Genomic DNA, 14,714 nt, shown 5'->3' on the forward strand with positions numbered 1-14,714 from the left:
ACTATAGTGCTAGAAAAATTTAGGTAATCTACCTTCTTAACTTTACAGATGAAGACTATAAGACTTAGGTAGATGAAAATATTTATTCAGGATGCCCTAGATACCTCATAGCTGAGGTCAGACAATGGCAGAGAGAGAGAAGGAAAGGGAGAGGGAGGGGGAGGGGAGCAGAAAGGGGAGGGGAAGAGGGAGAGGGAGAAGGAAAGAGGGAGAGAGCGCGGTGGGGTGGATATTTATATTACAATTCCTGGAGAGTCACCCTTGGGATATAACAACAAGAACAAAAAAAACCCAGAGCAAGGAATCGGGGGATCAGAAGGAAGTGAAGGGCAGTGAGCAGCATGACAGGGGAGAGTTCAGAAGGCGATTCAAATACAGTCTTCCTACATTCTCATTTCAGTAAGTCTAGGTATGCATTCACTCATCCATTCCAGTCATTCAACAAATACTAGTGAATTCCTATTGTGTGCTACTAGGCCCATAAATACCTACCTTTTTAGCACTTACATTCTAACAAGACCGTTCTCCCTCATAGCCAGTGCTTCCAGAAATAAGTTTACAGAAACCAGGAACTAAGATGGATTGAGGTAGCTAGGAAGGTCCACACAGTAAGATAAGTATAGAAGGGGTACTTTTAAAAGTTGTATGTCCCACTACAGATTCACCACAATGGCTAAAATTTAAAAGACTGACAATACCAAAGACTGGGATAATGACAATGCCAGGTGTCAGGGTAACATGGGGTTACTGGAACTCTCACATATTGTTAGAGGGAATGTGAAATGACAAAACCATATTGGAAAAAGATCTGACAGTTTATTTTACAACTAAACACACCTACCTTACAACTCAAAAATTTGAACGTAGGTATTTTACCCAAGAGTAATGAAAATATATGTTCACAGAATGAAACTTGTTCGAGAATTTTCATAGAAGCTCTATTCATCAAGACCAAAAACTTGAGGCAGCCTAGGTATTAATCTGTAGGTGGATAAATAAACAAACTGTGGTATAAACATACAATGAATACTATGCAGCAAATACAAAGGTATAAATTACCAATACACAACATGAATAACTCTCAAAAGCATATTGAGTAAAAGACATCTTATACAGAACCATATATACTGTATGATTTCATTTATGTGAAATTCTAAAACAGGCAGACTTATCCATAGTAGAAAAAAATTAGAACAGGTGATTGCTTCTGGCGCATTTGAGTAAGGATTGATGGAAAAGAATTGAGAGAACTTTCTAAAGTGATGGCAAGGCTGTATGTCTTAATATGTGTTTTGGTTACACAGGTATATGCATTTGTCAAAATTTATTAAATGATACAAAAATCAGTAGCATTTCTACATACTAACAATAAACTATCTGAAAAGGAAATTAAGCATCAAAAAGAATAAAATATTTGGAAAAAACTTAACCAAAGGGGTGTGAGACTTGTATACTGAAAACTGCAAAATGTTGATGAAAAAAATTAAAGTAGAAACTAATAAATCAAAGACATCTGTATTCAAGGGCTAGAATAATTAATATTGTTAAAATGTCCCAACTACTCACAATGATCTACAGATTCAGTGCAATCCCTATCAAAATCTCAATGATTTTTCACAGGAACAGAAAAAAAATGTAAAAATTCATATGGAACCACAAAAGACTCCGAATAGCTAAAGTAATTTTGAGCAAAAAGGACAAAGCTAAAGGCATGCCACTTTCTGATTTCAAAATATATCACAGAGCTACCATAATAAAAACAGTATGAAACTGGCATAAAAACACACATATGGTCCAATGAAACAGAATAGAGGGCCCAGAAATAAATGTATACATAGATGGTCAACTGTCTGTCCAAGGGTGCTAAGGATATGCAATGAGGAAAGATAGTCTCTTCAATAAATTGTACTGGGAAAATTGGATACCCACAAACATAAAAACAAAATAACTACCATATGACCCAGAAATGCCACTTCTGTGAATATACCCAAAGGTATTGAAATCTGTATCTCAAAGAGATACCTGCACTCTCATGTTTATTGCAGCATTGCAACATTATTTGCAATAGCCAAAACATGGAAGGAACCTAAATTTCTCTCAACTAATGAAAGGATAAAGATAATGTGGTAAATATGCACATATATAATAGAATATTATTCAGCCCTTAAAAAGAAAGAAATACTGCCATTTGTGACAATATAGATAGAGCTGGAGGACATTATGCCTAGCAAAATAAACAAGACACAGAAAGAGAAATACTATATGACCTCATATGAACTCTCTTATATGTGGAATCTAAAATACTCAACTTCATAGCAGTAGAGAGTAGGATGGGGGTTACCAGGGCCTGGAGGAAAGGGATAATGGGGAAGTGTAAGTCAAGGGTACAAAACTTCCATTATGCAAAATGAGTAAGTCCTAGAAATCTACTGTATGGCATAATGCCTATAGATAATACTATACTTTCTTTAAATTCACCAAATGGTCCTACTTAACATGAGTGCCTTTTTTTTTCTTTTTTCTTTTCTTTTCTTTCTTTCTTTCCCTTTTTTTTTTTTTTTTTTTTTTTTTTTGAGACAGGGTCTCACTCTGTCGCCCAGGCTGGAGTGCAGTGGCACAATCTTGGCTCACTGCAACCTCCGCCTTCCGGGTTCAAGTGATTCTCCTGCCTCAACCTTCCTGAGTAGCTGGGATTACAGGCACCCACCACCATATCCGGCTAATTTTTGTATTTTTAGTAGATACGGGGTTTCACCATGTTGGCCAGACTGGTCTCGAACTCCCAAGCTCAGGTGACCCACCCACCTCAGCCTACAAAAGTGCTGAGATTAAGGCGTGAGCGGCCATGCCCGGCCTCATTAGTGCTTTAACTGTATATTCAAAATAAAACATAACTCTAAACAAATACTGAACTCAAGTTAACATATATATTCTGAAGTACTGTTTTTAGGAGAAAGTTTCTGGCTGTCTAGAAATTATTTTGAAATACATCCAAAAAATAAGAAGATTTTATTGATAAATAAGTGGAGAAATGTGTGATGAAGCAGGTATAGTAAAATGTTAATGGTAGAATCTAGGTAGTGGGCATATGAGTGTTGACTGTAAAATGAGTGTTCACTGTAAAATTCTTTTAATTTTTCTGTTTGTTTAAAGTGTTTCATAATAAAATATTGGGGGAAATTGCATGTCATGTTTGTTTCACATAGGAAGACTTTCTATTTTCATACTAAATATTTTTTATGGCTTTATGTCAAATTCTGCCTTACTGCTTTAACTTGAAATATGCCTAAGTATGTGTGTATATATATATATATCAGTGTTATATAGTTGATGCATTATATAGTTAATAGTTAGGTAGTTCATGTATGAATCCAGCCAGATAGAATATCTTTGAAAAGATCTATCTGACTGGGATGTACATATTAGAGATTGACACACTTGACTAATTAAGCTAATCTTAGGAAATCAATAAGAGGCCATCTAATTAAATTACAAATCTTACCTTTGGTTATGCATATCTAGGTGTAAGATGTGACTGAGAAAAGAATCCTAAAATAAATCTCAAAGCATCAGGGCAGAAAACTTCCAGTTAACACAGCAGACTATTTAATATACCAAAAAAATTAGTTCAAGCCAAACCCTTGATATTTGGAAAATCCATGCCAAAATTTCACACTTGATTGTTATTTTTTAACATCATAAAAAAGAAAATGGGAGAAAGTAATTCTTATGTTTGTTCCTCTTAAAGTAGGACAAACTTTTGAGTGACTTTGGAGGGGACAGTAATCCCAACACTTATCATGGAATTGACCATGTTGGGAGAGAATCTTATTTCTCTTCACTCTTGGGTAATGTCAGGTTTAATAAATTTCCTTAATTTAAAGAGACCCACAGGTTCAAAACCTGTGACCAAAATAAATCAGGTAATAGGAAATTATAAATTGAAATTTGAAAAGTTAAAATGCAATCCATAAAATTAATTCCATACTTCTTCCAGGTGGTTCTCTTTGACATCAAGTTCACTATAATATTAGTAAGTCCAAGGAAGCCTTTTAGAAAAAAATTATACAGTGGTAACATTTTTATTCTCTTGGCATAGCGATTTTCAAGCACTACCAAAGTGTTAATTATTTTTTCTGTTCCTGTAATAAGGAACTAGGTTAAAAAAAAAAAAAGAGTCCTATGTCCTTCAAAAGGTATTGAATTTCAAAATGAGTGATTTCTTTCTAGATCTGTTTTTGTTTGAATATTAACTTCAACTGCAGTTTGTTTCTTCCTTTGTAAACTTCAACTTCTTACTATTTGAAGATCTTAAAATCTCAAAGTATTTTTACAAGAAAAGACCACCCTTGTTCCAAGATGAATGCCAGTTACCCAAAGTGCTAATGTTATATGTGGCATACCTAGATAAGAAATAAAAGCTTGGCTAGGGCAGGATTCTGTAAAAAGTACTCCTTTTCTGTGTCTGCACAAGATGTTGAAATAGCTAGTTGGAACATACGAAATCTAAATGTCCCTCTATAACAAAACCTGGAGACGTTCTCTATATAAATGACTTTTTAAACGGATTCACTGGAAATGCCTGATACAGACCACATTGTCAGAGCTATGTAGAATTACCAAATAGTTCTGGCTGCACAAGAATTCTGAAATATATATACAAATGTCTTCAACTTCTGATGGGGTTACATCACAATAAGCCTAGTGGGAAAATATTGTAAGCCAAAAATGCAATTAATACACCTAACCTACCAAACATCATAGCTTAGCCTAGCCTAACTTAAATGTGCTCAGAACACTTAAGTTAGTCTACAGTTTGGCAAAATCATCTACTACAAAGCCTGGTTTCTAATAAATTATTGAATATCTCATAATTTATTGAATACCATACTAAAAGTGAAAAACAGAATAGTTGTATGAGTATTCAAAGTATGGTTTCTACTGAATGGATATTGCTTTTATGCCATCATAAAATCAAACCATAATAGGTTAAGGACTCTCTGGCTAGCTAAGTGAACGTTATACATTCTTTACTAACCTTTATCATATTCTTTTATCGTCCTCTTCCTATCTGGTCTGTAATGACCCCAGCCTCTTCATTTGCAATTGTTCAAGTATGGAATTTTTATCAAGTACATTTCTGAGCATACTTGATTTTCTTCAATACCAAATTTCTAGTTCAGTTGCCCATTACAATCAACAGTAATTTCCCTATTAAGATGGATTTCAGTTCTCCTCTGTCTCTGCCATGGTTTACATATTCAATAATATAATAATATGTGGGTGAAAAATAGAAGAGATATTCATCTGTTCTGTTTTCCATTCATAAAAACAATTGGATCTAAACTATAGAAGGTTCTCCCATCTGCATAAATACATTTGATCTGTAAAATATTCCCACAAATCAATAGCGTGGTAGTTTAAAAACAGCCTCAAATTTTTTGCTGCTTCTCTCATTGAGAGGTGGATTCAAATGTCTCTTCCCTTGAACCTGGTTTGGCCTTAGTGACTTGCCTGACAAATATAATGTGGCAACTATAAGATGATATAGGGCTTCTGAGTTATAGGAAACCTGGCAGCTACCACTTGGGCTGCTATTGCTCTGGGGGAAACCAGCTCTCACGTAAAAATCCGTCTACCTTGAGATGTCCATGCTGTGAGGAAGCCCAAGCTAGTCACATTGAGAGGCTGAATGATAAAAGATACCCAGTCACCCCCAACTGTTCCAATATTACCAGCTGAGGCTCAGACACGTGAGGTAAGGAGCTACCTTGGGCATTCCAAAAGGACATAATGTGGAAAGGAACAGAGGAACCCTGCCAACTGTCAGAATCAAAGTTTCAGACATTTGACCTCAATTGAATCTTTCCAGGTATCTCCAGCCGTTCAAGTCATACCAGCTGAGGGCCCAGTCATCATGGAACATAAATGAGTCATCTCTGTTGGGCTTTGCACAAAATTCTGACCCGTAAAACTATAAGCCTAATAAAAATGGTGGTTATTTAAACCACCAAATTTTGGTAACAGCTAGTAAACACCCTCCGTGGGATTGTTTCATCATTTCACAGTGTTTATTAAGAAGTTTACGTTAGCACACATGGTGTTTGCCAGTGCTGTCTATAGAAAGAAAATCTTGATTATATTATATATATAAGGAAAGTTATTATAATTTAATAGTACTATATTCTCCCAAGAATAGTGGTCTTTCAGCGATATAGAAAAAAAGCAAAATGTGTATCTTCTGTTTTCACAGGTATCTGAGATGTTATTATTGGGCAGTTCGAACTTTAATTACCATTGGTGGCCTTCCAGAACCACAAACTTTATTTGAAATTGTTTTTCAACTCTTGAATTTTTTTTCTGGGGTTTTTGTGTTCAGCAGTTTAATTGGTCAGGTAAGTTGAGTATGAATCACTGGATACACAGTGCTGTCATTTTTGAAAGACTAAGAAGTCTTTATAAACTTTATGGAGGAAAAATTAAAATCTGTCTGGTTCTTCTTTTTTTTTGAACTAACTTTCTTCTATTTTAATGAGTTGAAGGAGGATGTAATTAGATCAACAGTGCTTTTCCATTTTTAAGCCATGAAATCTATCAAAAGACTGTCAGCAAAGAGCATTGGTTTGAACTCTCAGAGAAAGTTGTTTCTAAGTTAACTTTTTACTTGGACCCCAGTGAAAACCATTAAAATCTCTTTTATTTACTTAAATTTCAACTATTTTTATAAAATCACTGGGTTATAATTGACTTCAGAGGTCATTTAAACCAGAGACTACAAAATGCCATATAAAATAATAAGTTATTGTTTCACAAATGTTTACTATAGCATCTCCTTGTACTTATTCTCAAAAAAGTCAGTCTAGAAAAAATTAAATACATAAATTATATTGAAGATAGTTGGCACTGACAAAGGATAGAGCCCACATTTTTTTTTCTTTTTTTTTTTTTTTTTTTTTTTGAGACAGGGTCTTGCTCTGCACCCAAGCTGGGGAGTAGTGGCACAAACATGGCTCACTGCAGCCTCAGCCTCCTGGGCTCAAGGGATCTACCCACCCGAGCCTCCCAAGTAGCTGCAACTACAGTTGCACCCCACCACACCCAGCTAATTTTTTTGTAGGACAGGTGGATAGTGGCCTGAATGTAAGAGCCCATGTAAGAACCTGATGCAGAAGGCAGTTGGGATATGGGTTCCAGATAGTTAGTTTACATATGGAAGACACACTCTCAGGAGATTTGGCCACTATCTCTAGTAATTACCTAACCCTGGGAGAAACAAGCAAGGCCTCGGCCAGCAAGTTCCCTGACATTAACATATCAAAACATAGAAAATAAAACAGGTTAATACAGATATACAGGGATATGGCAGCTCCAGCCTTAACATGTTAATGGAATACAGAGAGGGGTAGTAAAGGAAACTCTATGTAGAAAATATTTAGGTTTAGGAAGATGAACACTAAGAGTTAAAAATTGTAAGTATAAAATATCATTGTCTTCATGACTGGGGAGATTATATTAACAATGTTTAAAATAGGAAGCTGGTTTGAGAGATTCTAAATTCAAATCCATTTGAATATAAATCGCAAAAATCACATTTTTTTAAAATTTCTCATAAAATCAATGTGAAGGTGTCATATCACAGTCAATATTTTCTCTATTTTACAGATGAGAAAACTACAGTTTAAAGAGATTAAGAAGCATCCCTGATTCATACATGTAGTTCATATGGTCATATGGTAGAACCATATATAACAACACTGATAGAAACAGTAAAATTTAACACGTATTGAGCACTTACTGTGTGCAAGGCGATTTTCACATCAAAACTAAAATACTATTTCTAGCACCAGTTCCATTATCTTGCCACTCAAAGTGTAATCTTTGGACAAGCAGCAGCAGCAGCACTTGAGAAATTCAGAGTTCAGGCCCCACCTGAGACTAATGAGTCAGAACTTGCATTTTAACAAAATCGTCAAGTGATTCATATACACACGAATGTTTGAGAAGCGCTGTTTTATACACCACACCACATCTGCTTTTAAATTGGATTCGAGGTTCCAATAGGAACAAGAAGGAATACCAAGTCACTAAAAATGTGGTCGTAGAGCACAAGAGAAAGATTGAGGCTAGAGATACAGATGTGTGCCTCGAACTGTCATAGTGAATAAAAGATGCTGAGCAGGGGAACAGATAGAAATAAAAGTTTAAAAGCCTGGGACAAACAAAAACAAAAACAAAACCCTCCACTCACTCAAAATTCCCACATGGAGACTATACCCTGGAGCTAACCATCACTTTTTTTTTTCTTTAAGAGAGAGGGTCTGGCTCTGTTGCCCAGGCTAAGGTGTAGTGGCTTAATCATAGCTCACTGTAGCCTCAAAATCCTGGGCTCAAGCAATCCTCTCACCTCAGCCTCCCAGGTGTCTGGTACTACAGGTGCATGGCATCATGCCTGGCTAATTCTTTTCTTCATTTATTTTTTGTAGAAACAGAGTCTCACTATGTTGCCCAGGCTGGTCTTGATCTCCTGGCCTCAAGTGATTCTCCCACCTCATCTCCCAAAATGCTGACATTACAGACATAAGCCACTGCACCCAGCCAATCATCACATTTTAACTACAATATTCTATTTTCTGACACAACTCATAGAAACGGACATTTTTCTTCCTCTCATACTCTCACATACTTCCCTAGCCTGGAATCCATCATAGAATATACATCCTCCTCAACTCCTACAACAACAAAACCCAACATTGCTGAAGGATATCACACAACCCATTCAAATTACTGTCACTACAAATTATTGGAGCCTCAACAGCAATCAATAATGCTTTTAATAGTCCTTGCTTCCCAACTTAACACTCTATTAAATCTCCAAGCCCTCTCCTAACATACCAAGTCCCCCAGCCTTTGGTGACTAGGTAATGTAAGTTATCAGTCAAGAACGGCATGGATAAGCGAGATCTAGGAATTGAGATTGTTGAGGAATATTTGGAAGAGCCCCTGAGGAGTAAGAGACTGAAAAAGATATATACAGTTGGACTACTGCATAGCTCCTCAACAGATAGTTTTAATTTGTAGAAGTTTAATGACTCTAAAAATGGAAACTGAGGAGGGCATCACAATTAAAAAGAAGCATTTGAGCTAGACTTCCAAGAATGAGTCGTTTTTCCATAAACAGGAAAGGCTCAACAGCTACTAAAATGAACGAGCAAAGTCTTAGGAGTGTGAAAGTGAGGCCCTGGTTTTCCTGCCTATTATAAACCCACAGTCAAAACATATTTACAGCCACTCACCTCCCTCTATGTGAGAGGAAGAGTTGAGCTATATATCTTTTCTGTGCTGAGACCTTAAAGATCAGCTTTTAACCTAGAGTGGGTTTTTATGGGTGAGTTATAAACATCCAAGAACTAAAACCTGACAGTTTCTTAAGAATTGTCACAGCAGTAGATGATGCTACAGTAATTTCAGCACATTTCAACTTCTGCTGAATACTATGCCTTAAGCATGATGAGATTTGATTTTATCTGTCTAAACAACACAAAGGGAAGTACAGAGGTTGCAATTTCATGATGAATTGAGTCTATATAACCAGCTACGCTGGATAATCTATGAAGGATGCATTCAAAGTAAGACTCACCAAAATGGACTAGCCATTCTGCCAGACAATTGCTCAACTTTTATTGCACATTCCTTGCATAAGCACAGCTGTATAATTTTTTCAATGTACACTAACATTTCTGCAGTGAAATACAAGTTTGCAGAGAAGATTATATGCAGTCCTATGCATTACATGGCTGAATTCTCACTTGGTTTGTCCTACAGGTCTTATTGTTGTCCTTATTGGATCAGAGACAGAATATAATTTGCCCAATATTTTATGGAAGTGGGTGATATTAGGACCCAATATCAGTGTATTTAAAGTCAAGTAATCCACTGCTGGAAAGTTAAGTCTGGGCAAGAATAAATAAAAGTAAATGAATGAATAAAATCAAGTAATCAGGGCATTAGAAGGGAGTATATCATGTGGAAAACATGTAATGTGACTTTTATGAACTCATTTCCTCTGCTGGGTGTGGAGTAACCGTATTTGTGGTTTTAGATGAGAGATGTGATTGGGGCAGCTACAGCCAATCAGAACTACTTCCGCACCTGCATGGATGATACCATTGCCTACATGAACAATTACTCCATTCCTAAACTTGTGCAAAAGCGAGTGCGGACTTGGTATGAATATACATGGGACTCTCAGCGAATGCTAGGTAAGCATGGCAGATTACTAATTAAATTCCTGTAAACCTTGTCATATGATGAAAATTCTGTAAGGTAGCAGAGACTAATTGGATTTGAACAAAAGGTTGAAAAACAACTAAATGATCCTCAAGTCATTCGTTTAATACTACAGGGTTTTGTTTTGGTTTTTTTGTTTTGTTTTGTTTTTCCTTAAATATAAAGCCATATCTTACTGATTTTGAAAACCTTGGAAGAGAAAAGGCTAAATTTTAATCAGCATCTTCTGGATGCTGGCTATTACACACATTGTCTCATATAGTCACACATACAAAAAAGGAGGTGGGAAAATTAGGCATTGTCTATCCCTTTTAAGGGAAGAGAATGGAGGCTCCTAACTGAGAAATTTGGCCAAAGACACAGAGCCAGCACATGGTCTAATTAGAACTCAGACCTGCATCTTCCAAACCCTTGCTCTTACTGCAATGTTACTCTCTTACCCAGAACACAGTGCAAGTGGGGGTTAACAATGTCAACCCTCACTCCACAGTCAGAAATACACATATAACTTTTGAGGCCAGGTGTGGTGGCTCACTCCTATAATCTCAGCATTTTGGGAGGCCAAGGCAGGGAGATCACTTGAGATCAGGAGTTCAAGACCAGGCTGGCCAACATGGCAAAACTCTGTCTCTACTGAGAATACAAAAATCAGCAGAGTGTGGTGATGCACCACTACCCTCCAGCCTAGGCAACAGAGCCAGACTCTGCCTCAAAATAAAAGAAAGAAATCCACATATAACTTTTGACTCCCCCAAAACTGAAATACTAATAGCCTACTATTAACTAGAAGACTTACTGATAATATACACAGTTGATTAACACACATTTTGTATGTTATCTCTATTATATACCATATTCTTACAATAAACTAGAGAAAACAAAATGTTATTAAGAAAATTATAAGGAAAAGAACTCTACTTACTAGTCATTTAGTGACAGTAGATCATCATAAAGGTCTTCATCCTCCTCATCTTCACTGTTGAGTAGGCTGAGGAGGAGGAGAAAAAGGAGTTGACTTTGCTCTCAGGTGTAGCAGAGGTGGAAGAAAACCCTTGCATAAGTGGACCTGTGTAGTTCAAACACGTGTTGTTGTTGTTCAAGGGTCACCTGTGCTAATGGAAAGCAGCAACCTTTCAGGCCACTCCCACCCCGCCTCAGGGCACACAGTTGCTTCCACGAGATGCTAAATAATTAATGGTGCCTACCACTATACCACTATACCACTATACCACTATATTACTGCAGCTAAAAATAATAGTTACTGAGGGACATAAAATAAGTTCAGGATAATGCACTGCTAGTTGACAATAATGAAACTCAACTTTTAGTTTGTTCTCACCATATGAAAATAGGAATTAGTGCCACTAAGAAACCAAAAATGCTCCAGAGTGCAAATTACAATGAAATTCTCAAATCACAAAGGTTCCTAAGAGTAGACAGAAACCACTGGTTATTATGGTAGGATCTTTTCTTCACCTTTCTAACACTCTTAGGAGACTCCAGCCTCGTGTTTAGAATCTCTTCCTGAATGACCAAAACAACATGCCTCTCTAGAACATCTGCAGCTACTTGAAGGCATCTGAAGTGGGCAGAAAGAGCAACAAAAGGAGTGGTGCCAGGCTCCTTCCCTCACACCCCTTAGAGAGCGTAGATAATGACTCAACTCCTTGGCTTAGGAGGCAACTAGAGGCAGCCCTCGGAAACAATAAACTGTTTATATGTGACGGATTTTTATGTTTAGAATCTATATTTGAATCAAAATAGGAATGTAGTATAGCAATTCTTCTCTTTTCTAAATAATATAAGAAAACATAAAAAAAAAATCAACTCTCATAAACTCTTGGCATTCTAAACGTTAAGAACAGGGAATTTTCTGGAGGGGAACAGAAAGACCCTGGGCCTACTGGAGGGTGGAGGGTGGGCGGAGGGAAAGGATCAGGAAAAACAATGAATAGGTACTAAGCTTAATACCTGGGTGACGAAATAATCTGTACAACAAATCTCCATGACACGAGTTTACCTATATAACAAACTTGCACATGAACCCCTGAACTTCAAATACAAGATTTTAAGAAAGGGAAAAAAAAGAATAGGCAATTTTGTTTATGGAACATTTTATCAGCCTGAAAGTCCATCATTCAATTCACATGTAGAAAAATCTGTAATGTATTCACATTCTTCATTGATAATAAGCAAGTAAATAACAATAATTTGAATTTACTCTCTTAGCACATTTTTTCTTTAGATTTCATCCCAGCTGAGCCACCTATTAATTATGCACAATGGCGCAAGTCACTTACAGTTTCTCGGGGCTTCAGTTCTTTTGTTTTTCTTCTTTCTGCAAAGTAGGAATGAGAACACTTACCCTTGGGGTTGTCACAAGGGTCAAATAAGATAATGGGTGTGACAGAGCTCTGTAAGCTCTCCAATGCCACATGGTGCTCATTATTATTTGCCATCCCTTGAATGCTAAGGCTGGAATCAATAGAATCAGAAAACAAGAACTAGATCCTTTGCCCATGCTGGCTTGTTCACTAGCCTTTGTGCTATGATAATTATGTTTCATATCTAAAGTTTCAGCAAGCATAATGTTCAGGAATCATTTAGTACGTCATCCAGACTTAAAAATACTTCTTTTCTTGCATAAGCATAATAGTGTTATTGTAATAGGTATGGAGGTCCAATAGAAGTAATGAAAATATAGAATCTGATGCATATAATTATGTGTAAAAAGTGTTTGCATTTTGTTTCCTTTATTTTTAAAAATTTTCTACTTGTACCTTGGCAACTTATTTCATTAATTATTCTGCATCGGGGTTTGATGTGTTTATCTTTACAAAGATGAGTCCGATTTGCTTAAGACCCTGCCAACTACGGTCCAGTTAGCCCTCGCCATTGATGTGAACTTCAGCATCATCAGCAAAGTCGACTTGTTCAAGGCAAGTGCTTTTTACAATTAATAGAAAGACACTGTATCTATTTCTCTGTGGAATCTAAGCTCTTGATTTATACAGCATTTATGGGTTTTTTTGCCTTATGTTTTAACAAAGTCAAAATAACCTAGAGAATGTATGTGGAATTAAAGAGTCAAATAAATTACAGGTCTCTCTTCAGCAGACGGCTTATTCTTTAAAAGCCTCTTTCTCTTCTAATTGGTGTCAAAAAAGAAGAGTTTTTCAGACACTTCTTGCATTAATTTAAATATAATTTAAATTATATGGCTCTATGTCTTTGCTAGTACATGTATCACCTCCCATCTATAAATGTGCCTTGGCAATGCACAACAAATCAGGCTCCAGCTTAGCTCTGTAATGGCCTGAAATCGGAGAATCATACCTAATCATGTCTTCTATTACAAATACGTTGGATTTAGACTCTTAAAATGGCCAAATTTTAATTTAGAAGCTTTTTGTTTCAGGAAAAAAAAGTATAACAAAGAAATTTTTAACTTTTTGAATGTTTTAAGTATTACTAATCTTTTTATGCATTATGTCACATATAAATTTTTCTCACCTAATATTTCCTTCTGGGTATAGCATTCACCGACTTATCCATTCAATTAATTCATTCAAAAAGTATTTATGAAATTCCCACCATGTTTCAGGCACCACTTTAGCCCCTGGGAATATAACAGTTGAAAACAAATACTTACTCAAGTGGAGCTTAAATTCCAGAAGAAGGGAATGAAACATAAATACATAACATGTGTGGAGGTGATAACGCCTTGAACAAAGTTAAGCAGGTTGTATAGGTTGTTCTCGCATTGCTGTTAAAAAAAATACCTGAGACTGGGTAAATTATAAAGAAAAGATGTTTATTTGGTCATGGTTCTGCAGGCTGTACAGGAAGCATGGTGGCATCTGCCTCTGGGGAGGCTTCAGGGAGCTTTTATTCACGGCAAAGGGCAAAGCAGGGGCAGGCATCTTATACAGCAGGAGCAGGACCAAGGCAGGTGGGGTCAGTGTCACACACTTTTAAACAACCAGATATTATGAGAACTCACTCACTATCATGAGGACAGTATCAAAGGGGATGGTGCTAAACCATTCATAGGAAATCCGCCCCTGTGATTTAATCACCTCCCACCAGGCTCCACGTCCAACATTGGGGATTGCAATTCGACAAAAGATTTGGTGGAGACACCGATCCCAGCCATGTCACAGGTAAAGGAGGATGAGCGTGGCACTGGCCAGGAAAGGCCTCTCTGATTAAATGCATTTGAGCACCCAAGCAGAGGACGGCAAGAAGCAAGGGAGTGAGCTATGCAGATATTGGAAGAGGACAGAAAGGAATGAGGACAGGAGGGAATATTACAGGAGGATGGATGACATGATGCCCTGAGCTGGAAGCACACTGCAAGGAAGCCAGAGTGGCTGGAGCAAAGGCAGTGGTGGAAGCAAGAGCAGTCAGGGAAGAATGAGAAAAAA

General features: G+C 36.9%; 1 protein-coding gene and 1 long non-coding RNA gene across 4 annotated transcripts in view; one reads left to right on the forward strand and one right to left on the reverse strand.

Moving 5' to 3' along the window:
• The window catches only part of LOC105477156 (uncharacterized), a 104,958-nt gene extending 93,616 nt beyond the window's left edge, over nucleotides 1-11,342 (reverse strand). For all 3 annotated transcript variants that reach the window (XR_011606912.1, XR_011606911.1, XR_011606910.1), the window contains exon 1: nucleotides 11,210-11,342. This is a non-coding gene — a long non-coding RNA (uncharacterized lncRNA). The remainder of the gene's footprint in view (nucleotides 1-11,209) is intronic.
• LOC105477158 (cyclic nucleotide gated channel subunit beta 3) overlaps nucleotides 1-14,714 on the forward strand; it is a 158,976-nt gene that overhangs the window by 96,256 nt on the left and 48,006 nt on the right. The window contains exons 11-13 of the mRNA XM_011733534.3: nucleotides 6,254-6,395; nucleotides 10,100-10,259; nucleotides 13,129-13,226. Of these exons, the coding sequence (XP_011731836.2) occupies nucleotides 6,254-6,395; nucleotides 10,100-10,259; nucleotides 13,129-13,226 (400 nt within the window). The remainder of the gene's footprint in view (nucleotides 1-6,253; nucleotides 6,396-10,099; nucleotides 10,260-13,128; nucleotides 13,227-14,714) is intronic.

Source organism: Macaca nemestrina, chromosome 8 (assembly GCF_043159975.1).
Source record: "Macaca nemestrina isolate mMacNem1 chromosome 8, mMacNem.hap1, whole genome shotgun sequence".
Classification (NCBI taxonomy): Eukaryota; Metazoa; Chordata; class Mammalia; order Primates; family Cercopithecidae; genus Macaca; species Macaca nemestrina.